Below are 26,689 nucleotides of genomic sequence, written 5' to 3'. Positions count from 1 at the left end.
GATTGTTAAAGATCAGGATTTAGAGGCAGTGACAGTTTTTAGGAACAGCGTGCCTGTAATATACCTAGATGCAGTCAGTCACTTGGTTACTTAGTCAGAATTAACACAACTATGACAGGGTTCTCATATACACTATTTTATACTGGATTTCAAATCAAAGCAGAGAAAATGTTGAGAAAGTTATCTTCCAGACATTTAGAACAGGAAAATACTGTAGAAGTAGAATTTTTTTTTCCAAAGATTAAAAAGAGCATTACCCAGTCATTTAAAGCTCTCTTGTGTATACCCATTTTGTGATCTGGTTCAACTGCTGAAGAGAAATTCTGCTCCAACTTCAGACCCATATAATTCTCTTTGAGCTATTAGGCCCAGATCCTGGTGTGCAGGGTAGCTTTCTTTATGCCATACTATAACTTTTGGATTCTTTAGATGGCCACAGGACCACTGCAGGATAGGGGGAGTCATCCAATGGCATTGAATCAATACATGCTGCTGGAATGGCTTGTCTTGTCTACCCCTGCTGATGGGCCTTGGAGTCACTGGTAGTTTAACTTGGAACAGCTTCTCGGTTATGTCTACACTACAGACCTTACAGTGGCACAGCTGTACCAGTGCAGCTGTAAGGGCTCCTGTGTAGCTGCTCAATGCTGAAAGGAGAAAGCCCTCCTATCAGCATAATTAAACCACCCCCAATGAGCAGCAGTAGCTATATCAGTGAAAGAGGGTCCTTGTTGCTTCTGCAGAGTTGACTATGTGTCAGTCCAGGCCCACAATGTAACGTAGGTTATGTCCACACCAGCACTTTTGCTGGTAAAACTTCTGTTGGTCAGGGGTGTGAAAAAACACCCCCCTGACTTACATAAGTTTCACCGACACACTTAGGAGTATGCAGTAGAAAGGCACAGTAATGTCTACAGCTGAACAACTACACAGGAGCAAAGTTTTAAAGGAAACACAAGTTACCTTTAGGCTACATAAAGATTTAAAACAGGCCACTAAAGCTTGTTTTTATTTGCTAAGTTATGAAATAGCGATGTATTTAAAAAACCTGGAAATAAAAACATTCACAAGACTCAAGTCCTTCATCCAGCTTCTAGAAAATGGCATTGCAAGTCTCCATGCCACACTATTTTGCTACCGGAGTTAAAAATAACTCCTGAAAATATCTGCTTTTAGTTAGGTTGGGACAGAGCCCAAAGCAACGACAGCAACAAAAAATGCTCCATATTCCATTGTAAGCCAGATTCAAATAAAGGAACATACACATTTAAGTTTGGTAGAGGTTTGTTTTTTTCAAAATGAATAAACAAATCTCAGTGCATACTGTGAATATGCAACTTTACACAAGGGTGTAGATCAAAACAAAAGTTGTTCCTGGAGTAAGTAACTGAACATATATTTAGTGCTTAGTTTAGCTTTCTGTAGGATGAATCATGCACCTTTCAACATTCAGGGAGAAGGCTCAAACTGCAGTCAACAGACATCCTTTGCCAAATGAAAGCCTCAGCTGGAAAACTGCATGGTGGAGCTCTACTTAAATATCAAGTAAAATTGCAGCATGAGTTCACCCTTTTATGGAGTGGATTGTATAGGCTTTTGTACACACAACTTTGTTTTCACATCACTTATGGTCTTGGATGCAAGGTCTCCATTCATATTTGGTCCCATCACCTCCAAAGCTGCAATGCCCATCAGACTTACTGGGTAATCAATACCTTTAGGTATTGAGTAGTTTGCCAATACTAATACCAGCATTCCTTAACATGATCTTTTCAGCAAAGCTGCAGATGGGGTCGTTGGCACAGATATTTTGGTCTATAGGATCTAAATGAACATAAAAAATGAAGATCAGTACACAGAACTGTCAACTTTGTCCACAGCAATATGGTGGTTTAGGAATTAGGCTAAAATGTTTACATTCACAGGATATGCCATTATTTAGAATTTCAGAGAAATCTGTACTCTGACAGCAGAAGTCTAAGCTGTCTATTCTCTCTGGTTAACTACTCAAAGGGCCTGAGGATTGCACTGACTTTCAACTGGACCGAGTCACATCTGTTTCAGCAGGGGGGTGAAATTGCAGTACAGTGGAAGAATTTTAAAATTTTGCTGTAAAATAGTCTTACAACTGGAAAGACTAGCACCCTGCCTTTTGTCATTCTCTTTGACCAGTTCACTGGCACGTCAGAGGTTTCATACCAAAGGTCGCATTTATGTGGGAATGTGATTGGCATGAGATGTCCAGTAGCCCACAAATACAACCATGAAAGGTCAATATTTGCCTTAGTTATCAAGGCACATGATTTGAGTGACTAAATATGAAAATATTCTTGGTTTATGGAGTAAGTGAAAATTGAAGATTGAACATTATATGCCTTTAAAAAAGAGGAAGATTGTTTATATTAACAGGTTTTTTTGTTTGTTTTTAGAAAAGGGGTATCTACTACAGCATTAGCAGGCATATAGTAAAATAGATTGGTTGAGGAAACAGCTGTCTGCTTCTAAATAAAAAAATACTACCTTTCAGTGAAGTCAGTTGATTTCTCATGCATGGACGTCAGCCTGCCTTTTGCAAATATTCTGAAAGCCTTCCAAAAGGAAGACACATTAAAACATGGTTTCGGCTTACCGGATTGGTCTTTTCCTATTTCAAGTTACTGGTAAAACTTTGGATATCAAAATTTGGGCGCTAAGGGCCAAGTTTTGAGGTAAGGTTACTATCTATTGCAGTGCTATCTTCTAGATGCAAAGTTAATTCTCACAGAAATCACCTTCGCTCAAAAATGCAAGGCATTGAAACAAGCATTTGTTAAGGAGTTAAAATTTTCAAACAGTAAGTTTTAATTGCCTGTTAGACAAATAAGCGCTGATATATAAACATGGTTACATTAAAGTAGTTCTGTAGTCCAACATACTAGAAATTGAGGTCCAGTCATACTTTTAGTGATACAGAAGAGCAAGATTTGGGTTCTAGAAATTCGTCATAAAGATTAAGATATGCAATATGGTTTGGAGACCATGGTAAAGACAAGACAAATTTGCACATCACAATAAAAACTAAGTAGATCAATTTATTATGTATACTATACAACGTGTATGTTTGTAAGAAGCAATTGACATTTCATCACCTTAACTTCTTGAGTGGGTGTAAAGAATATGTCCAACAAAACAGCACTTCTGGGGCCTTTGCACAAACACTGTCCTACAGTACCATGAACAATGAAAGAAGCCTTCAGTGCTATTAGGTTTGGGGACATATCTTTGAAGCTGTTAATTAATCCACTTGCAACTATTTTGAATAAAATGTTGATGCTACTTGATACTGTATAATAAACCTACATGAGTACTACTAGCTAATCACTGCCTATCCTTAAAGGCAAGATAAGAAAGGGACTACCAGGCTACAGTGCAGATAGATCTCTGAAAAAGGTTATTTATCAAATGGTAAAACTCATATTATACATTATATACACAAGTTTGGATAGCTTAGTTATCTTGCTAGAGTAAGATGAAGGTAGGTGTACATTAGCAGTCAAGTTTGATCTACTGTGAAGCGATTATTGGGCTTCATCATTAAGTCTTAATTAATGTATATATAATCAAACTAGCTGTGCCTGCTGCTGAGGTTTATCAGACGAGGTTAAGGCTCACAATCAGTCATTCCCTGGTTAGTAAAACAGTACTTCAAATATATATTTCTCATGAATCATCTATAATGGCATTTGTTACAACTTTAAGAACTGCAAGCCACTGAATGGACAACAAGCATTTGGTGTCTAATCAGTGGTACAAAATAGTGAATTATAGCTGACTGAATGGAATGTTAAATTTAAGCCATTTTTACCTCCTTAAATATCAAGACAACTCACCTGGTGAATTACAGTGTAGCATCACCGACAATGCACACTGAGTCACTTTCAATTGTTAGAATCTTGTTTCAGACCAAATCTTAAATCCTATCAGTAGGCCTAATTTTTCATTTGCTTTCAGTCATACATACAAAAATAAGGAAGGATTTTCACATTAGGACAGACAGCTATAAAAAGCAGTTTACTTTTCTCTCTCTCTATATATATCTGTATTTCCTTGCTATTGTGGTATACACTTATGATTTGATAAGACAGTTCTCCTTTCCCAGATTAACTTTTTACTTATGGAAACAGGGTATCAATTTTACTGTTTATTCAGTCTGGTTCCCATGAAAAATATTCACAAATTTGTTATAATCTTAATGGAAGTAAGGAAAAAGTGGACTGTAATTAGCATGAATTACAAGCAAAAAGACCTATGAAAGACATGTAAAAAGGAACAGACTTCTTTGAGATTTCGAAATTCTCTGGGATGAGTGTCCTCCTTTGACTCCAATGGGGGAGGGTCAAACTGACAAGATTATGCAAATTAATCCTGTACCAATACCCTTAAATCATCTAAACCTACCATACACATAATTAACATATCTACCACTACATCTTTTATGAAAAGAGACCAGAATTTTCAAAATGGGTGAAGTCAATGAGAGCTGCAGGTGCTCAGTGCCTATGGAAACGATCAGGCCCTTTGGCCACAGTGCATGGTCAAATAGGTCTGAGTTAAGCTTAACTAAGTTTTTCCTTGTTTGTTTTCTGACCTTTTAGTCAGTCTTTGGGATGGGCCACTGAAAAGAAGAAAGATTAGTCTAATTTTTCTTCAATGGTCATTTCCCCCACAAGTTTTTTTTTTTTTTGGATGATTACAATACAGAAGATTTTTTAAATGCACATTGTAATTAGAATATTCTTTCATGCATGCTTGTGATTGGGCTGGGTTTACACAAAGGAATTGTGTTGCAGTTTTCCTTGAAGAAGTGAATGACAAAAGCAAGCTATCCAAGACTCTTGCCTTCTTGGAGAGGTGATTTTTTGGGGGGGGGAGGGAGGAAAAATTCTGAACTCCTCTTTTCAAAAGGGGAACTTACAGCCTTTTTGTTAATTGGTTTGTAATAAGCATTATAGAGCAAGCACTACATTAACTAATACGTGATCCAGCTAAAAGAGCAAGTTCTGATTCATATTGTGCCCATGCTCAGCTAGCTTTCCGATATGATGTAATTACATTTATATTTTGGTAGCTTCCAAGTGTTACCTGCTGTATCTAGCAATTTAGGTCCCCATATGACCTGCACTGTCTACACAGAAAGTGAAATTTATCTTTATTTACTGAAATGACAAACTACAACATTATCTATCAATAGACACATCTTGTGTTAATCAGTAGATCACAGTGTATAATATAAGTTCCTATTCTTGGTGTTGATCAAAACCAGTTAGGGTTTGTTGTGCAACACAAAGAACTAAGATGTCCCAACAATAAGTCTATATATTATAACATCACCTTAAGCGTTCAGCAAAACAAGATTTCATATCCTTTCAATTAAAAATGTTAAATATTCCAAATGCATTAATGCCTGTCCAATTTCTTAGTAACCCCTAGTAGTTTTGAAGGCTGTCATCTGGGGAACCCTCAAGGACAGTATACGTTTTCATACATTTATTTCTCTATATTCCAAATATCCCACAAAGCATTTCAACTTTAAAAGCTATAGATTTAAAAGATACTGAACATAATGGGCACCTGCCTTTGAATGCCCATAGGTACATAATTCAGATTACCATATATGAACATTGGAGGTTGTTACACACACAAAAAATACAGCTTCAAAAGCATAGGGTTAAGACCAACTCAATCAAGTGTCTATGTTAAGTGTTTCATGAATTCTGGGTACACAAGTTTGTTACGTTCAGCAGCAAGATTCTGAGCACATAATTTCAGGCTGAGACTTTCAAAGGTACAGAATCACTTGTGCTTCTGGTTGGCACATTCTGCTTTTTAAAATGTAAAATTAATAGACAATTGCAAAAGGTTGTGCAAAACTATTGTATTTACAAAAATGGCACAAGAGTGAATTCAACAGTCTATGCACATGCACACTTCATTCACATCTTCAACAAAAGTGTTCTACACTACAGAACTGAAAAGAATACCAGCTTCAACAGGCAGTTGTAAATAAGTACTAGGTTCACAAGAGTTACATGAGAATGGGCAAATATTGCCCAAGTAAAAGTCTATTGTTAAAGCTGAGACAGGTTTAAGGCCATTCAAGTTCAAGAGCAGATACACAAATTCATTCAAAGCCCCAATTTTGTTTTTATACATGCTTTACCTCCTAGCAACTTGTGGTCTAAACCTCTATTTTAGAGAACAAAGCAGAAATCAAACACAGAAGAAAAAGCAACACAACAGGTAGTTATATTAAATACAAACATACTATGCTGCAATTGAGGAGAAATAAGGAAAGCAGAAACATTAAAAATTGTAAAACTTGCTATGTCACTTGCTGAAACCAGTCCTACACTAGGAAATAGGCAATATGTACATTTTCAAGTAGATTACTTTACATTGCTCTAACCAAATCTGTCCTTTTTATCAGTGCATTGTTCTCAACTAGACCAAGTACTACACATTTTACTCTCAACAGTACTCCCATACAATAGCAGCACACGCTACCACTACCTGCAAAGCTGTCAGTCTCAATGACTTAGTGTAGGGGGGTAGGGGGAGAAGAGAAAAAAAAGTGAGGAATAACTATTCAGGAGAAAACAGGAATGAGAAGATTCATGCAGTTCAGCCATTCTAGTCAGCCAGCCAGCTTGCTGGCAACAAGAGATGGTTTCCGCTGAGGAAGATCCTGTGGAGTGGGAATGTGATCACCAGTCACTTCTGTCTTGTCAGGAGCTGCGGTAGGGAGTTGCTTGTTCTTCATTTTTGCTTTAGCCATGTTGTAATCCCCAGAATCAAAGTATTTTTGCTAGAAGACAAAAATATTTAAGACTTGAAAAGTTTATCCAATACATAAATGAAATTACATCAGTTATTGAATCAAAGACCATTTAAAACTTCAGAAATAGATAACTGAGTGGGAAGTTTAAAGCAGTGCTCTTAAAAAGGAGAAGAAAGAAGAGTTAAAAAACAAAACTATTTTCTACCCCATTTGGGGCACAGTAGCTTTATTAAACACTCCAAAATAAAACAGTAAGTTGAGAACATTAAGACTGCAGAGTTAAGCATGGCAGGTGAAGAAACGCTGATGTTAAGATTTCACATGTAACCATAGATCTGTCCTGTTTCATATAAGCACTTTGCTACTGACCATAGTTTTCAAAAGAACAGGAGGCTTCATTCACTCTCAAGGACTTCAACCCAGGACCTGAAAAGCTTGGTGTGCTAAGTGAACTCAGAATCATGTACCTCAACAACCAAAATATCTTAGAAAGTTCAAAGGATAGAGAGCCTGCTCCAGGAACCCCAGAGCTGTGCTACCTTTAAATAAATTTAAAAAACAAAAACAAAAACAAAAACAACACACACCCAGCATATTTAACTAGACTTCACATTATACAGCTAAATTAGTTACGGACACATTCACGAAGTCCTTCCTGAGCTGCACGTACCATGGTTAAGATTTTGTCACCGTTATTTTTAGTAGAAGCCACAGATAGGTCACAGGCAAACAAACAAAAATTAATGGGAGCCAGTGACTTTACTAGAAATAACTCAGGGGCAGAGTGAGGAAGTAGGGAGGAATGACAGCTGGCGTTCCATGGGGGGGACTGACAGGCTGAGTCCCACCTGCCTCCAGGGACTGTGGCCACAGGGGAGACATGGAGCCCTGGCTCTGGAGCTGGCTGCAGTTGTGGGGCAGGGGCACACAGTCTAACCCCCGCCATAGACGCACAGCCCCGGCCACAGCCATGGGGGGGGGGGGGGGGGGGAATGAGAGAGAGATGGCCCTGGGAAGCCGTGGGGCAGGGGCACATGGCCCTGGCTCCAGCCCCAGCTGCGAGGCAGGGCAGGACATGGTCTGGGTTCCAGCCGCAGCTGCAGGGCAGGGGCACACAGTCCCACCTCCAGCCCTGGCTTCAGCCGCTGACAGCTGAAGCCGAAGAAGTCACGGAGGTCTCGTAAAGTCACAGGATTCGTGACTGCCACGACCAAATCATAGCCTTAATTATGATCTTAGGAAAAAAAACAAACAAACAAAATTATTGAGCATGCTCTGAGTTTTTAAAGGCCCATTTGGTCAAACCACCTACTTTCAACCAAAACAATGAAAAGGCTTGAAAATGAAAACACTTTTTCATGAGGACTATGCCAACACCAAGTTGTACCTTCTAACCCCATAACATTTCAGCCAGAGGGAAATCTATTGACCTTTTCCGAAACTCCCCAACCCCAAATAAAAAGATCTTTTGTCATAGCCTTCACACATAAGCTAGCTGATCTGCTTTGCTTCTAACTTGCCAAAGAGAATTCCTTCAGAGTTTTCTGTCCAGAAGCAAAAGTTTCAAACAGCAACTGAAAATGAGTTAGAATGACAACAGTTATGCAACTTTAACTGTAAGGGCTGGATCCAGAAATTGACTTAGGCACTTATATTCCACATTTGGTCACCACTGGGACCACCACTCAGCTGTTCTACCTTGTAGGTGCCAAAATTTCAGCAGCTGAGCATGTACACAACAGTCTAAGTCCTGACACTTCACAGTAGTTCAGAACATAAGCCCTAGTGTGATTCAGAAACCAGGCATTCTGCTGCCACTCTTGCCTTTAGGGGCTAATCCAGTAGGCATGCTCGGAGCACACCTAAATCCACACAAAACGACTGGAGAGTAGAGTGGCAGCAGCCCCTTATAACCTTCAGTTCAGTGGTTAGGACACTCACCTGGGATATAGAAAACCCAAGGTTTCATTCCTCCTCCTCCTCCTCTAACTGATGTGGAGAAGGGATATGAACAGGGATTTCCCACCTCTCACTCCTGTGCCCTAACTGGACTACAGAGTCACTCTCATTGGCACAATGGATAATTATATATATATTAGTGGAACAGCTCCAACAGGACACACTGAGAACCCCCCCCCCCCCCAACTAACCACGGGACACTCACCTGAGAAGTAAGAGACCCAAGTTCAAATCCCTTCTCTACATCAGGCAGAGGGGGAAATTGAGCCCAGGTCTCCCACACACCCTAACCAAAGGTGAAAACAGGGATGCTGCCTCTTGCTACTGCGTTTCTTACAAAAAAAAAAAAAGAAAGAAAAAAAAAAGAAAAAGAAAAAATCCCCACCACACACACCAGCTAACTCAAGGAGAGAGATCATGGCTGCACATCCCAAGTGGAGCTGGCTGCCTCCCTCCAGTCCAGACTTACGCACGTAACTCTCTCTGTGGAGCTTAGGCCATACCATTTCCTTGGCATTTCCTACTGGCTGGCTTAGGCAGCTCCCCATTCAGTGTGGTGGTTTGTGCTATTCCCATTCTTAGACACTGAACTCTCCCCATCCATTGTAGGAAGTCCGAGCATCTAATTCAGGGTTGTGAATTCCACTAGGGCTCCTAAATCCCTTTGTAAATCTAGCCCTAAGTGTGCCTACGATTCCCCCCATAATATTAGTTTTTGCTCTTACATTTCTGTAACAGAAAACGACAGTGTAGAGTTTACTATGCTTATGGAAGGGACAGTGCTCTTTGTTTTTTGGCCAAACAAAAGCGGTGTCAGAGAGAAAGCAAACTGGACATAGAGGAAAACTGCCTCCTGAAGACTTGTGGCACACTGTAGAAACAATTGCTTCAAAACTGAGCCACTGTGCCACATGAACAGAAATCATAATATGCAGTGCCATATTTTATCCCCCTGTATCAATGGGCTAACAATGATTGTGGGAATGTGAACATGTGCCCCGCCCTCCAAAATCTAATTACTAACAAAAATTTTGCTTTATTTCCAAAGACAATTCAATTTAAGTGTCTTCCCACGCTGCATATTAAAAGAAATAATGAACAAAGAAGGGAAGTGATTATACAATGAAACCCGCTACACACAGAACACTGTCTAACGCAGAGAATACTGAAAAAAAAGCCAGTAAAATAAAACGGTAAATAAAACAAATCTGACAATTAAAATTCAGAAGTGTGTTTTAAGTGGTTAGTGTCCCTTTAAAAGTGAGACATGTAGATGGTTCAAGTCTACCAGAAATGTCAATACATAACAAGATTGTTGTTCCCAAATTTAATTGGCTGTTTAAGATTGGTCTTTGTTTTACTTATAAAACAGACAGTTGGGAGTGGAGAGAATCTGCAATGTCAACCCCTTTTCTCAGTCAGGTTACATTTTGAAGACTCTGCAAAGAAAAAGCTAGAGATTTACAATTTTGATATTTAAACCATAACTTGAGACCTAATTTTATAGTGGCTGGAGCAGGCAAACCAAATTTTACTGCTACCCACTAGGTCTCAGCTAATAGTGTTTAGTAAACTAAACTTTTCATCTTTTTCTAGCTTTATTTTTTGTTGCAAAGTGTCAAACATAATTCAGGAACCTGCTGTCCCATTCAATCCTTTATATTGTAAAGGACATTCTCTACTTCAGCCCCAGATTTGCCAGTTTTGAGGCTTATGTGACTATTTTTAGGTTATACAAGGAGGCCAAAAATCAGACTTAAAATTAAGCTTCTAGTAATGGAGAAAGTATTCCTCCATATTCCATATCACCTCTGGAACGGATTACCCTATTTATAGGTTTATAAATTCAAGTCAGTTGGAACTTAAATACTGTAGAACATGTAACACACTAGTTAAGTGTTTAATACAGAGAGCACATTACATACACTCTCAGTGTTCTGTATTAACTACTGACTCATTTCTAAGAGAAGTTTAAGGTACTGGTTTCAACCTGTGAAGCCCTGAATGGCTCTCCATTAAGTACGATAGCAGCTGCAATATACAGTGCCTGAGCTAACAGCCCCTGAATTAACCGGGAAGGGCTGGTGACAGGGGGCACAATTTGCATCCTGACTTTGGATTGCCAATCCATTAAAGTCACCAAATCTGTGTTTTCCCGAGAGCCTTAGGCCAGGTCTACACTTTGAAGTTAACTGGAAAACCCTCCTAGTGCAGCCTTTTTGCCGGTATATCATATACCAGTGAAATAAACTATACCAGCAAAAGCATGTAGACCACAATGTCCTTCGTACTGCAACATTATATTTAACCGTAGTGAATAGTTCAAGAGATACATGAGCACATATTTAGATATTCTGCTTAAAGACAAATGTTTTCTCTGAGCATAAGTGAATGAACATGTTAATTGTACTCTAACGATCACACAAAAAGCCCCAAACAACTCAGATTCTGTGAGGATAATCCAGGAGCACACCTCTCTGTACTTACCTTCCATCTATGGATTGCACAGATGAACTATAATAATGTGAAAACAACGAGGAGTCCCTATAATAATGTGGTTAACTGTTCCCAATTCCGCCGCATTTACACTGGCTTCATCTACTGGGCAAGATCCTGACCCCACTCTGGCTGATCTGTGCTGCTCCAACAGCAAAGCAGCAAAAAGCAATCTTAACTGCTACCTGAGAAGTCCACTCACGTGGCAAAGGACCTGTGTAGCAGCTGTGTTCCAGCTCAGGGTACAGTAAAAAGGACATGTTCAGGAAGCTGCTGTCATGGAGTCACGAGGGCGATGCTCTAGAACTACTCCATATGAAGCCAGCCAGGACTCTGGGGGAGCATGCGTCCTCTCTCTGAGCATACTGTCTCCAGGACAAGAAGCTGAGACATCTTAGACCCTTCCTGGATCTGACCTTGGAGAATTCAGCATCCCCTTCCATACCATGTGCTTCCCGCAGCGAGTCCGCCCGTGCGGGGCTCCTGGGGAAGCCAGAGGGCCCTGCAACCTAACTCCGCAGTCAGATGTGACTCTCCGCCAGCCGGTAAAACAGAAGGTTTATTAGTTGACAGGAACACAGCATAGGACAGAACTTGTTAGCACAGAAATCAGTGACTTTCAACCAAGTCCATCTTGGGGGGGGAAAGGGAGCCCAGACCTATGGCTCTGGTCCTCCCCCTGCACCCCAAGCCAGCCGAGACTGACTCGCTTCGAGCTGCCTGGTCCCTGCCCTGCCCGTTGCTCCTCCTCTGGCCTTTGTCTCGCTTCCCGGGCCAAGTGTCATCTGGTCGCATCCCCCTCCTGGGTCTCAGGTTACAAAGGGGCAGCCATAGCATCCGTGCAGGCAGCTGGAGCAGCCCCCACAAAAGTCACACACCCTTATTCCCACCACCTAGACATTGGTGCAATACACAGGGAAACTGAGGCACGCACAGCATTCATGCAAAACAGTAAGGCTCACATACAACATAAGGGAAAATCCCCACTATGTCACAGCTTCTACCTCCCACCAATTTTGGGGAGCCATTAACTGCCAACATAACTTTGCATTGGCTGGTAGGTGGGGGATTAAAGATGGCTTGACTTCACTTTCATATGCCCCTCCCATCTGAGCTGCACAACAAACAGTAAAAGCTAGGATGCTATAGATCTGGAGGTGCATGTACTGGCAGAGGTTGCAGAAGCTTGCACAACACCTGGCCTACCATGACTGCTCATCTAATCACAGAGGACACTTTACATAGTGCCTTTCATGCAAACATACTGAACGGTTTACAGATGGGTAAATGAAAGCATAAAATAGATGAGACACTTGCCCAGTGTAAAAAACAAAAATCACTGGCTGAGTTTGGAACAGAACAAAACTGCTGACTCATTCCATGCTACTCAATCCATTAGATCAGTGCTCTCCAGGCTGGGATATAAATTTATGACTACAATACCTGTGATGTCTACAGTACATTGGCACAAATTTCAGTGAAACATTACGGCCTTCATGTAGTTACTAGGAAGATGGGTGAATATTTTTTAAGAGCGGCCACTAATTTTGGCAATCCTAAAACAGGAGGGATGGTATAAGAGCAGTGCAAAGCAGCTGTAGCAGGGACCAGGTTCTGGCCCTAAATGTTTACTACAGTGGAATGACGGCTGATTTTATGGAAGTACTGTTAGACAACAAGGGGCCACCTTTTGAATTTAGTGTTCTCAAAAAGGTTGGATGAGTCATTGAAGCTGTATTCAGTTACAGAGCCAGATTGTTAGTGTTTGTTTTGCAGGCATGATCTCTGAACAAACATAATTTCCCGTGGCTTTTACCATTTGTGACGCTAGCTGATTAAAATAGGACCATATAGATCAGTGGTTTTCAAACTTTTTTCCTGGCGACCCAGTTGAAGAAAATTGTTGATGCCCGTGACCCAACGCACCTGGGGATGAAGGGTCTGGGGTATGGGAGGGGCTCAGAGCTGGGGCAGAGGGTTGGGGTGAGGGCTGCGGCTGGGAATGAGGGGTTCAGGGTGTGGGAGGGGGCTCTGGACTGGTGGTTGGGGTGTGTGCTCTGGAGTGGGACCAGGGATGAGAGGTTTGGATGCTGGAGCGGCTCCAGGTTTGGGGAGGGCTCAGGGCTGTGGCAGGGGGTTGGGATGCAGGAGGGGGTCAGGGCTCCGGGTGCAGACTCTGGGGTGGGGCCAGGGATGAGAGTTCTGGGGTGCAGGAGGAGCTCCAGGTCTGGGGGGGCTCAGGGCTGGGGTGCGGGAGGGGGTCAGGGCTCTGGGCTGGGGGTGCAGGCTCTGGGGTGGGGTTTGGGGTGCAGGAAGGGGCTCTGGGTTTGGGGGGGGGTTCAGGGCTGAGGCCGGAGTTTGGGGCACAGGCTTACCTCAGCGGCTCCCGGTCAACGGCGCAGCTGGGTTGCAGAGGCAGGCTTCCCGCCTGGCCTGGCACTGTGGACTGCGCTGCACCCCGGAAGCAGCCAGCAGCAGATGCAGGTCCAGCTCTTAGGCGGAGGCGCGCAAGCAACTCTGCTCAGCTCTCGCCCTCAAGCACCATCCCCTCCAGCTCCCATTGACTAGTTCCCAGCCAATGGGAGTGCAGAGCAGGTACTCGGGGCGGGGGCAGTGCATGGAGCCCCGTGCCCCCGCCCACCACCTAGGAGCTGGAACTGCTGCTGGCTGCTTTTGGGGGCACAGTGCGTGTCGGAAAATGTAGGGACTAGCCTGCCTTATCTGGGCAGCACCACCAACAGGACTTTTAACGGCCCGGTTGGTGGTGCTGACCAGAGCTTCCGCAACCCAGTCCCTTCCAGTCCGCGACCCAGTTCTGGATCGCGACCCACAGTTTGAAAACCACTGATATAGATCATTGTTGCAACCACTGTTATACATTTGCAACAAATCTTGTACAAAGATTGTCAAGTGAGGTGTCTATGAAAAGGTTATGATTTGCTGATTATGATTATGCTGTCTGTATGCATGTATCATTTTTGTATTTTAAGTTATGAGTATTGGCTCTATACCTGTGTTTCAAATGTTTTCTCCTGGGATAACCAACAAGGCAGTTAGGCAGCACATCTTGGAGGGTCTATTCAAATTGAGTGGCCCATCAAAAGACACTTAACTTACAATGGACCATGGGAGATGCCCATCTACACTGAGTGGACTATCCTGTAAACATGCTGTCCGGAGTATAGGTAATGGCTTCCTAAAATGACAGAGCAAAATTGGGCAGGGACATGTGACTTGCCCACGTGACTCCAAACTCACATTTTATCTGTAATTTTCCACTAGCTGTGCTGAGGTTTGCTTTTTTTTTTTTTTTTTTTTTTTAAAAAAACAATGAGTTTCCCTCCACATGGCAGAGGATATAAAAGGCCCTAGAAATCCCTCCATTTTGCCTCTATCACGCTCCAGCCTCTTTCCTGCCCAAGCCTTTGGACTATGAACTTATCCTAATTGGAGCATTCTAACGAATGGACTGAGGACCTTACAATGATTTGGATGCAGCCAGAGACTTTATTCCATCACTGCTACAAGCCTGAACCAAGAACTTTGCAATTACTGTATGTATTTAATTCCTTTAACCAATTTGAATGCTCACCTTTCTTTCTTTCTTTTTATAAATAAACCTTTAGATACTAAAGGATTGGCATCAGCATGATTTTGGGGTAAGATCTGAGTTATCCATTGACCTGGGTGTGTAGCTAGTCCTTTGGGATCAGAAGAACCTTTTATTTGATGAGACTGGTTGTAAAGAACCACTCATCTCTAAATCCAGTGTTTTCGGTGGCAATACAAGGACTGGGATGCCCAAGGAAACTGTTTTTATGACTTCTTGTTAGCCAGTGTGGTGAAACAGACGTTTACTTTGTTGCTGGTTTGGTATATCCGATGGGAGATTAGCCACCAATCTTGGGGTGTATCTGCCCTATTTTTTCAGCAGTTCATCCTGAATTTGGCATCCTCAGTTGTGACCCTGAGGCAAAGTTACACTGCTATAGTGTAAAAAGTTACTGACTTCAAAAAAATAACATTAAAGGATTCTGAACACTTCATGGCTTTTTCCAGAGCATTACTCTCTGGCTCAACAAAAAAACCTTCGCAGCAATGTATGCATTATCTGCATCAGTATAGTGGGGGGAAAAAGTCACAGCAACAAGCATTCCACATTTACTTTTCCATGTAAGTGACTTGTATCGATCAATTTATAAAACAGAACTCACTCCTTTCTGAAGCCTCTTCCTCAAGAAATCTGAACCCCCAGGCTTTTGGCCTAGATGAGGATATCTTGCTTTCAACTTTGCTTCTTCAACTTTTTCTGGACTGATCACCTTATCTTCCATTTCCTGAAACATATGCAATTAAAAAAAATTATTTCTATAAACACCTGTGCCACAACTCCCCCACTGAGCAATTCAATAGCACACTGATCTATGTTAGCCATCTGATGCCACAAACTATTAGAGAGGATTTGACTAGACACTGTTCAGCATTTTTCCAAGAGCTTTGATTGCAGCAACTATAGAGTGTGTCCCCCTCCCATCTTAAAATTAAATATACAAGGCAAAAAAGAGATTCCTGCTGTATCTCGCAGGACTCCAATTTTACAAATAGCTGATAACACTGTATCAGCCAATATATCTAATTTCATAGAGCAAGCTTAATTTCTCAATCTAAAACTGGTGGTACAAAAACTTTTGAAATCTATACAAGTGCCAGTGGGACCTTTTCCAAGTATCCCTGCTGCATCGTACATAAAGCTACACAAGAAAAGATCTGTGTAGATGTTAGTTTGTGACAAGACTCCTGTTTCATGACTGTACTATAGCTATGGAGTATTAGTATCACCCCACACTGCATACAAATATCAGAATAGTACAGCTCTGAATCCTTGCCTGCCATTATAGTCAGGAAATTATAGCACATTTATAGATACTGGCCTTTTATGGAACACTAATGAATCTATAAGTAGTTTGATATACGTTCTAACAGATTTCCACAGGCTGATACAGTACAAGTTTAAGATTGAGTAATGTCCATCGCATCGCTGGAACAGACTCATGTGTACAACACATCAAGTGAATCAACATTTTAAAGATGTCTACTCAACAGACAAGAATTTGCAGCCTCTTGTTTTTTAGCATCACCCTCTACTTTGGTTATCTGCTCGTATTATATGTATATATGAAAGAGCATGTGCATATCTTCCATACACATGAAATCATCATCAGACAAATAATTTTCAGAAACAAGTATTTTCTTCTATTCAATACTGTTATGTTGATGTTACTTTCCAATGCAGAGGCCAAGCCTAGACTGCTTCTGGTACTCAATTGTGGCAAATTTTGGGGGAGGCCCTTTTGATTTATGCTGGTTGCTACTGCTTTTAATCCGCAAGGCTGGCTAAATGCTCCTCTTGTGAAAATGAAGACACGGCAAGACTTCTGGACAAGAAGTAAAGGGATGAGAACTCTCATTGAGATAGTCACCCAACTGCATCCAGCTCGTCTTTGAACGTTGCCATAATTAACGCCTCTCCCTGGTATCATACTTCCCCTTGTTACCTCTTTGGAACACCTGAGGATTTACCACATGCAATATTTTTCTGTCCAGACACAACTCAACGGTAGAGAATTGTGAGACACTCCCAACTTAAAAATAGTGGAGAACTAGATCACACAATTACATGAAATTCAGTTTGTATAAGTTTGTGCAAAAAGACTGAACTTCCTCACATACTGATGGGCTCTGAATTTGCATGATCTTGTGAGGAAGGACTTTGGAATCTTCACAGAAAATTCAATGACAGCATGAGCTCACCATGCAGGAGCACCAGTCTATTTCAATACATTAATGAACAAGAAAGCAGCCAGTTGGTAAATAGATATGGAAGACCTATCAAGTCATCTAACCCACCTCTCTGCCAAAACAATGTTGTACCTGCCGGTACATTTTTTTGTTTTGTCTAGTTTTAACAGTCCCACGAAGTTGCATTGAACCGTAAATGGCATCTCATTTAGAGGTTGTACTGATCAAGATATATTTTCACATATAAAGATCACTTCCAACAACAGTGCTGTGACGCTGACAGATCAGCTCAGGCTAGAGCCATAGGCCAATTCACTTGTGTGTGAATATCAAAGAAGTTAAATGTAGTAGTATATATTCAAGGCAATTTTCTTGTGAGTTAACAGAGATCAAAGGAGATGTTAATTGTATTGTTTTTGCCTATCTATATCCTGTTGCTTACTATTACATTACATTTACATTATACATGCCTGGTAATTAAATAACCATAGATCAAAGTATATGTTAATGAAGTATATTCAGGTGTTAGAACTTAACGAAAACTAATGGAACGTTACTTGTATTGTTTTCACTTATCTATTCCTATTATAATGTAACAGCAGGCATTCGCATTATGTAGTTCCTACTCTTGGGGGAATACTGCACCACTGCGCATTGCAGAAATTAATGTTGTGTGCACAGAACTTCCTTTCCCCCACAGAAATGGGCTGCAGTGCTGCTGACCGCCACTAGGGACCACTTGACCCGGCAGAGCCCACTTCACACATAGAAGACACTGCTGCAGGGGACCGAGGGAGCTACAGGGTTACCGGCAGCTGCAGTTCCCAGCATGCCCGGAGGGAACGAGGTGGCAGCACACAGGAAACTCCACACAAGCCTGGAATTGAGCATCAGGCTGTTTCTCCCTCTGGATCCCTGGGCTCTGAGGGGTATGGGGGTGGGTGTCTGGGCTGGGGGAGCCCACAATTGAGATCTTTGGGGGGAGGGTGCAGGTGTTGGGCAAGGGGGGGCCCTGTAGCTGGACCCTGGGGGAGAGGGGGTGGGTATCTGGGCTAGGGGGCCCCTCTGGCTGGGCTCGGGGGGGGGGGGGGGGGGGGGTGAAGGAGTTGCAGGTATCTGGGCCAGGAGGGCCCCGCAACTGATCTCTGGTGGGAGAGGTTGTGGGTGTCTGGCCTCCCACCTGGGCTCGGCTGGGGGGGTAACGGGGGGGGGGGGGGGGGGGGGAGAGAAGGCAGAGAAATAGGAACTGTGTTGTCACAGGGATTTCTTTAACACTCTACTCCTGGGGAAATTCTTTGTGTGTCTGTATTGTCACAGACATACCTTTCAGCTAGTATTTTGAAATAAATTACCAAAATAATTGAATCTGATGTGATTATGTCATGTTATTTTTAACAAAATTTGCAGAATTTTAAAATACTGTGTGCAAAAAATTTTTGGAGGGGACAGAGAATTCTCCCAGGAGTAATATCCCTGTAAGTGGAAATGCTAATTCAAAGCAATTGGCCATTATGTGAGTAAAACAATCATCAGATTGCTGTATGGAGAAGAAGCTATAAGTTCTGATTCAAAGGAAGATCCTTTATCTCTGAACTGTTTAGATTCTAACAGGGTAGAACAACTGAACACAAAGATGGAGATCCCCAGAGTTATTCTGGGTAGCCCTGAAAAGATTTTGGGACACTGGCAGATTACTGCATCTCTGCTATCATTTTGGACTTACAAACTTTGACTCACACGTTAATGTATTTTAACTGCTTTAACCTCTCAAAAACTCATTTCTTTTTCTTAAACTAACTAAAGGTTTACTAGCTATTAGAGAACTGGCTGACAGCGTTATCTTTGGTGTGAGATTCAGAGTATGAATTGATGCGGGGGCAAGCGACTGGTCGTTTGGGACTGGGAGAAACCTGATGTGGTATGATTTTTGGTTTATGTGACCATTAGCACAAACTTCAGTTTGTCTGGGTGGCAAGATGGGCTGGAAATGCTAAGGGGACTGTGTGTGACATGGTAATACTGATATAGTGATTCAGGAGTTCACATTTGTTACTGGCTTGATGAAATCTAATTACAGAATATACCACCAATTTGGGGTGCCTGCCCTGTTTTCTGACAGTCTGACTTAAGATTGGAACTAACAGTAGTGAGCCACTCCAGACAGCATGACAAGTGACTCCTATCACACTGGGTCACTGCGTGTGCATAGACAGAGAGAAGTGTGACACCCAATTGAACACAATATCATCACTTTGTACAAAACCATGTGTTTTCCCAGGAAGTCTTCCATGCAAGTTCTGACAAGCTCTGACAGCTAATAGCTCGTAAGTCCTGGTTATTATAGCTATAGATTGTTGATGTTTGGTAAATGTGACCCTCACACAACACCTTTACTCAACTTAGAGCCAGAAAAGACAGAACATTTAAGACAAATATGACATTTAAGACAATATGCACACAAATATCTCCATCTAATGACATTAATAAATGAGGGTCAACATCCAACAACTTACATAAATACACTGTCTTGCTGTCTCTTAAAGGAAACTCAGCTTGTGCTAGTTTACATGTTGACAAGCCAGCACATTACCATGAAGTCAAAAAACGTATAGAATTTGCATTTATGCTATTGTGGCAAAACTAATTAAGTGTATTAATACCTGAACAGGATGCAGAATATGGTTGTCTACTACTGATTAGAACAATGGAGACCCATACATCAATGGCATTAGTGAATTCTGGAAAAGGATACATTCTCTAGACACGTTACAAAAAGCAAAATCCAGACAGATGTTTGACAATTTATTTGGAGGAAGGCCATGTACAACTGACAGATTTCTGTATTAGGCAGCCATAAGGAAGCATGCAAACGCTCTAAAGGAATTAATTCTGCAACACTTCATTAAGTAGGACAAACCAAGATGGCTGACATACAATGCACTGTCACGGCTGGTCTACACTTACCAGAGGATCGACGGGTGATGCATCAGCGGTCAATTTGGCGGATCTAGTGAAGACCTGCTAAATCGACCACAGATTGCTCCCCATCAACTCCTGTACTCCACTGGATTGAGAAGAGTAAAGGGAGTCAACAGTACAGCGTCTCCTGTCGACATCGCATATTGTGGACCCCGCGGTAAGTAGATCTAAGCTATGCAATTTGAGTTACGTGAATAGTGTAAGTCAAGTCGACGTAGCTTAGATCGACTTTTCCCTGTAGTGTAGACAAGGTCTCAGTCAACCAAATTTTGGAGCAGAGATGAGAATGCACAGCTTCCTTTTCCCTACAAGGACAAAAAAAATCTAAATATGTAGATGTACAGTTTCTTCTAATAAATTTTATGACCCAAAGATGTGACTATCAATTCTTCTCAAACTATAGTCCGCTCAACAGGAATACCAGAACAAAACATCAAGGAGAGTGCTCCAAAGGGAGATTTTACAAAAATAAGAATCTGAAGACCAATAAATTAAATCCAAGATAAACTGCTGTGGCAAAAGCAGATATTCAAACAGGAGTAAACTGCAGCTTCTCAGGAGAGGATTCTTGGACATATGAAGCTCTAAGGCTAGACAAAATGAACTGACAAAGTCCATTATCATTCTTTGGCAAATGACAGGTATTTTGTTACAGGGCACCGCTTTCTTCCCCCAACCCCGTAAATTTTACACCAAAGACAAGAAAAATCTAGTTCGGCTGTAACTGAAGTTTCAATTTATTTTTATCCCTTATTTAACATTTTTTATTCCTCTACTCTAACAAGCATACAGTAAAGGTTTCCAAAACATCTCTCTTTCAACTAGAAAAACTTCTGATGATTTAATCCCTGCCCAGTTCAGATTCATTATCGGACTGTATCCAAATACAAGAGTTATTTGAAAGTCAGATTTTCACAGAAGATAGTGTTGCAAAATAAAAAGTTTATAATCTAAAGAGTTGTCCGAGTTTCAGTTATAAGCGTTTACTGAATCAGGGTTTATTTCTGTGCTTCCAGAGCTTTTAGGAATTTTTTCTCTGGGTGCATAACTTTAGTAAGTAATACAGAGGTACTACAGTTCTACACTGGATTATCAAAATATTATTTTATGAGAACAGTGACATTTTCCCAGGCAAAACGTTGCTAAATCTTTCAGGCAATATTTCTCATTTCCTGCTACAAAAGACAACATTTGATTTGCCCTGTGGAAATACTGGTGGTGACTATGCCAACTGCTTTCCTGTCTTGTCACTGGGTTCCTGTATTTGTTCTTGGCACATAAAATCAGTGAGAGACTGAACATCAAAGATGTGACAAAATGCATGGATTTTAAAGCAAGTAACCCTGAAAAAGCTGTTGTTAATTTACTATTAGTTGACAATTGGGAAGAGGGCAGAGCAAGATGTTCCCAGCTCCCAAATGAAATAACTTGAGGGTGCATAAATTAAACTACCAGTCAATAAAATCTAGTATGCAGTTTATTAAATGTTTTTAATTCCATTAATACAACTTTGTAAGAATTACACAAACAACATCCTAACAGGATGCAAATCAAATTCAAATTCTGTTTTTATAATTCAGAGTTTGTTCTTTTAAATTTCTTTGACTTGGACTATTAAACTAGATTGGGTCTGTTTCAAATCAATTTCACAGTGGAACTACAGCACCAGAACAGTGATACAGTGTCTGGTTCCAAAAAAAAATCTCCACTAAGTGTTTAAACTTTGAAGACTTCATATTGATATTTAGTTAATATCGTAAAGTTTGCAGCCTGAGTCAATTGCTTGAACTAGAACACTACAAAAGAAATCACATAAGCTATATTGTTGCATAATTTAGTATTAAGAATACTCAAGTATACATAGCTATTCTGATAGCGATGCATAGTCCGAAATATTTTTACCACATTTTGGGTACGAACGCTGTCCCGTCAATAGTTTTTCCACAAATGTTTTCCAAACTTAAGAACGTTAAGCTATTGAACATAGAAAATTGAACTTGTTGTAGGAAGTGTGAACTGGTAAGGTCTTCATTAAAACATTTCAATCAGTCAACTTTAGCCCCAAACCCTTTCTGCCTGTACAGCTAGTTCAGGTCAGACACAAGAAAATGGGTGGATGACGGCAGAGCTTTAGGTCATGTCTACACGCGAGAGCTTACAGTGGCAAAGCTGTACAGATGCAGCTGTGCCACTGAAAGGCCTCCCAGGTAGCTGCTCTATGCCGTTGGCAAAATTAAACCACCCCCAATGAGCGGCAGTAGCTATGTCGGTGGGAGAATGTCCCCTGACAAAATAGGGCTGTCCACACAGACACTTCTGTCAGTGTAACTAATGTCCCTATGCAGTGTGTTTTTTCCACACTCCTAAGTGATATAAGTTATACCAACAAAAGTGCTAATGTAGACATATATTTGGTTTACTCTCTTAAGGCTATCACCTAAGTTTAGACTGTTTGGGGTAAAAAGTTACAGCACTTCAGCGCAACAGAAGTGATTCCATAACTTAAGTACAATTAGGAAGACTTAAAAAAAAAAACATTTAGTGTTTGCAATGCAGACCATAAGCAATAATACAAACCCTAAAAGAAGGGAGACTTTTTGTAGTCCAAATCAAGAAAAAAAGTAAAAACAGCATAAAACGAGGGAAGCTAGATTCCAGTTTTCAAACTCCAAGCTGCTGTAAGTAACAGAAGTAATGTTTTAAAACTGGCCAATGATTTCTTTTAAAGTGGCCATTTGCAGTGACGACAGATCATAAGTACGTATAGCAGTTTTGTTTTGGATGCTCTCCATTCTTTGTGGCCTCTGGGAAAAGCTAAGAGAGACTCTCAAGTAGCCTGCTGCTCCTTGAGCCATTCAGAAATTACAATGCTGATAAAATGGTGGAGAGTTTCCTTCCACTAAGGCTTCACATGAAGACCTCAGATCCCTAGCATACAGACGACTACAGGGACTAGCTGGGGGAAAGGGAAAGGCCCTGGAGTAATAAGGAGAGGAAAAGTGATCATTCCCCGCAGCCCCAGGCATATTAATGGTTTATTAGCCAGGAGACTAAAACTTCCCCCGTGAAACAATGTGCAAAGGTCAATATCTTAGTGTTTTTCACCGCTCAGCCATGTTAAGGTATGGAGCCCAGGGCCTGCAACCTGCTCCGCGCACAGTCACACATCCCAGCTGTCCGCAGCCAGCAACACCCCCCCCCGGGACAGAGCTCAGCACGGGTAAAAGCTTCCTGATCCTGCAGTGGGCCGCAGCGCTTCACTGCGGGAGCCGGGACAGGGGGCCGCGCGCCATCCCACCCTTCCTGCGGGGAAGCCACCCCCAAGCCGTGAGCTCGCGTACACCCGCTCCCGAGGCGCCTCCCCAGCCAGGCTCGGCGGCGGCAAGGCGCCATCCTGAGACAATCCCATTCCCGCAGCGAACCCGGCCTGCTCCGCGGCAGCGGCCACCGCGCTTGGGGGGCTCCCCAAGACCCTGGCCAGCAGCAAAGCGGGGCCTCCGCGCGGGCAGAGCCGAAGAGCAGCTCAGGCCTGGGGCACCGCGCCCCGGGTAGAACCAGCCGCCCCCGCAGGCCGGGAGAGGGGACCGTCAGCCGCCAGAGACGGAGCACGCTGCTGGGCCAGGCTGGACGCAGCCGACCCTGCCCCGGGCCCCGACGGCGGCCGGAACCAACACAGCTCAGGAGAGAGTGGCCGCCCTCCCCCACGTGCCCTGAGGAGGCACGACCCAGCCGCCCACCTTCTGCTCCTCGGCCGAGGCAGGCTCCGGGCTCTCGGCGGACATAGCACCCCCAGCAGCTGCTGCTAGAGAAGGAGACGGCAGGGAGTGGGGAAGCGCAGCCGCCTCAGTCCTTCGCTGCTACCACCACCACCGGACCGCGCACCGATCGCCTCCCGCACAAGATGGCCGCCACTCTTACGACGGCGAGCTGGCGGGATCAGACTTCCTCCGCTCTTACGCTCCCCAGCAACTCAGCCGGCTTGGGAGAGAGCGAATAAGCAGAAAAGAACTTTCCAACTTCCGCATCTCTCTTCCTCGACTTCCGCTTTTTCAACGTCATATCCGCTTCCCTCTGCAGATGAAAAGCGGGAGTTGTAGTATAGTCTTTTGTTTTGGCCTATTCTAGCCTTAGGGTGGCTACTACTCTGTGATTACGCCATTTCAAGAGGAGAGAGCAAGGGGGACCTGCATTAAAACTGCATCCTAGCTAGGGTGACCATATTTCCCAAAGGGAAAAGGGGACAGTGCATGGGGCTGGCTTGAGCCACTTGCTAGGGTTGCCAGGCATCTGGTTTTCAACCAGAACACCCGGTCAAAAAGGGATCCTGGTAGCTTTAGTCGGCACTGCTGACCAGGCTGTTAAAAGTCCGGTTGGCAGTGTAGTGGGGGCCCAGGACTAAGACGGGCTACCTGCCTACCCTGGCTCCATGCGGCTCCTGCAAGTGGCTGCCAGGTCCCTGTGGCCTCTAGGCACATGGACATCCAGGGAAGCTCTGCGCGCTGCCCCTGACCCAAGTGCCAGTTCTGCAGTTCTCATTGGTCAAGAACCATACTGCTTGCCCAAGCCCTGCCCCCCCATCCCAAATACATGTGGCTGGCCCATGCCCTGCTCCCCTTCTTCCCCTCACACGGGGCTAACCCACCTCGCTGGCCCGAGCCCTGCCTCTTCCTCGCCACCCATCCAGGTGGCTGGCGTTGCTGCTCCCCTAGCGTAGCCTGCCCCCCACTTTTGCAAAAAAAATGCAGGTCGGCCAGGATAGGCTTAAAAATGGACTGTCTCAGCCAAAATGGGATGTATGGTCATCCTAATCCTAAAAAAGAACAGGAGTACTTGTGGCATCTTAGAGACTAACAAATTTATTAGAGCATAAGCTTTTGTGGGCTACAGCCCACTTCATCAGATGCATAGAATGGAACGTATAGTAAGATATATACATATACACATACAGACATACTTACAGATAAGTTGGAAGTTACCATACAATACATTGGTTAGTCTCTAAGGTGCCACAAGTACTCCTTTTCTTTTTGCGAATACAGACTAACACGGCTGTTACTCTGAAACCATACAAACTGTGAGAGGCTAATTAGTTAAGATGAGCTATTATCAGCAGGAGAAAAAAACTTTTGTAGTGATAATCAAGATGGCCCATTTAGACAGTTGACAAGAAGGTGTGAGGATACTTAAGGAAATAGATTCAATATGTGTAGGTTTCAGAGTAACAGCCGTGTTAGTCTGTATTCGTAAAAAGAAAAGGAGTACTTGTGGCACCTTAGAGACTAACCAGTTTATTTGAGCATGAGCTTTCGTGAGCTACAGCTCACTTCATCGGATGCATCCGATGAAGTGAGCTGTAGCTCACGAAAGCTCATGCTCAAATAAACTGGTTAGTCTCTAAGGTGCCACAAGTACTCCTTTTCAATATGTGTAATGACCCAGCCACTCCCAGTCTCTATTCAAACCCAAGTTAATGGTATCTAGTTTGCATATTAATTCAAGCTCAGCAGTTTCTCATTGGAGTCTGTTTTTGAAGCTTTTCTGTTGCAAAATTGCCACCCTTAAATCTTTTACTGAGTGGCCAGAGAGGTTGAAGTATTCTCCTACTGGTTTTTGAATGTTATGATTCCTGATGTCAGATTTGTGTCCATTTATTCTTTTGTGTAGAGACTGTCTGGTTTGGCCAATGTACATGGCAGAGGGGCATTGCTGGCACATGATGGCATATATCACATTGGTAGATGTGTAGGTGAACGAGCCCCTAATGTGATTAGGTCCTATGATGGTGTCACTTGAATAAATATGTGGACAGAGTTGGCATCAGGCTTTGTTGCAAAGATAGGTTCCTGGGTTAGTGTTTTTGTTGTGTGGTTGCTGGTGAGTATTTGCTTCATGTTGGGGGGCTGTCTGTAAGCGAGAACTGGTTTGTCTCCCAAGATCTGTGAGAGTGAGGGATCATTTTTCAGGATAGGTTGTAAATCTTTGATGATGCGCTGGAGAGGTTTTAGTTGGGGGCTGAAGGTGACAGCTAGTGGCATTCTGTTATTTTCTTTGTTGGGCCTGTCCTGTAGTAGGTGACTTCTGGGTACTCTTCTGCCTCTGTCAATCTGTTTTTTCACTTCAGCAGGTGGGTATTGTAGTTTTAAGAATGCTTGATAGAGCTCTTGTAGGTATTTGTCTCTGTCTGAGGGATTGGAGCAAATGCGGTTGTATCGCAGAGCTTGGCTGTAGACAATGCATCGTGTGGTGTGTCCTGGATGGAAGCTGGAGGCACGTAGGTAAGTATAGCGGTCAATAGGTTTCCGGTATAGGGTGGTGTTTATGTGACCATCACTTATTAGCACAGTAGTGTCCAGGAAATGGACCGCTTGTGTGGATTGGTCTAGGGTGAGGTTGATGGTGGGATGGAAATTGTTGAAATCATGGTGGAATTCCTCAAGGGCTTCTTTTCCATGGGTCCAGATGATGAAGATGTCATCAATGTAGCACAAGTAGAGTAGAGGTGTTAGGGGACGAGAGCTAAGGAAGCGTTGTTCTAAGTCAGCCATAAAAATGTTGGCATGCTGTGGGGCCAAGTGGGTACCCATAGCAGTGCCGCTGACTTGAAGGTATATATTGTCTCCAAATGTGAAATAGTTATGG

At 42.7% G+C, this 26,689-nt stretch overlaps 1 protein-coding gene across 2 annotated transcripts; it reads right to left on the bottom strand.

Moving 5' to 3' along the window:
* Positions 1-3,051: 3,051 nt before the first annotated feature.
* Positions 3,052-24,214, bottom strand: ARPP19 (cAMP regulated phosphoprotein 19). Of its 2 annotated transcripts, none has more exons than XM_037910298.2 (3): positions 23,788-24,214; positions 15,487-15,609; positions 3,052-6,844 (listed from the first exon to the last, which is right to left on the bottom strand). In XM_037910298.2, exons 1-3 carry the CDS (start codon positions 23,830-23,832, stop codon positions 6,674-6,676), a joined length of 339 nt encoding a protein of 112 aa, XP_037766226.1. In that variant the 5' UTR covers positions 23,833-24,214; the 3' UTR covers positions 3,052-6,673. The 2 variants fall into 2 exon arrangements, with proteins under 2 accessions (XP_037766226.1, XP_037766227.1); XM_037910299.2 differs by lacking the exon at positions 23,788-24,214 and adding an exon at positions 20,036-20,355.
* Positions 24,215-26,689: the final 2,475 nt, after the last annotated feature.

Source organism: Chelonia mydas, chromosome 10 (assembly GCF_015237465.2).
Source record: "Chelonia mydas isolate rCheMyd1 chromosome 10, rCheMyd1.pri.v2, whole genome shotgun sequence".
Classification (NCBI taxonomy): Eukaryota; Metazoa; Chordata; order Testudines; family Cheloniidae; genus Chelonia; species Chelonia mydas.
The sequence above is the reverse complement of the archived record's forward strand: the minus strand, read 5'-3'. Positions and strand labels throughout refer to the sequence as shown.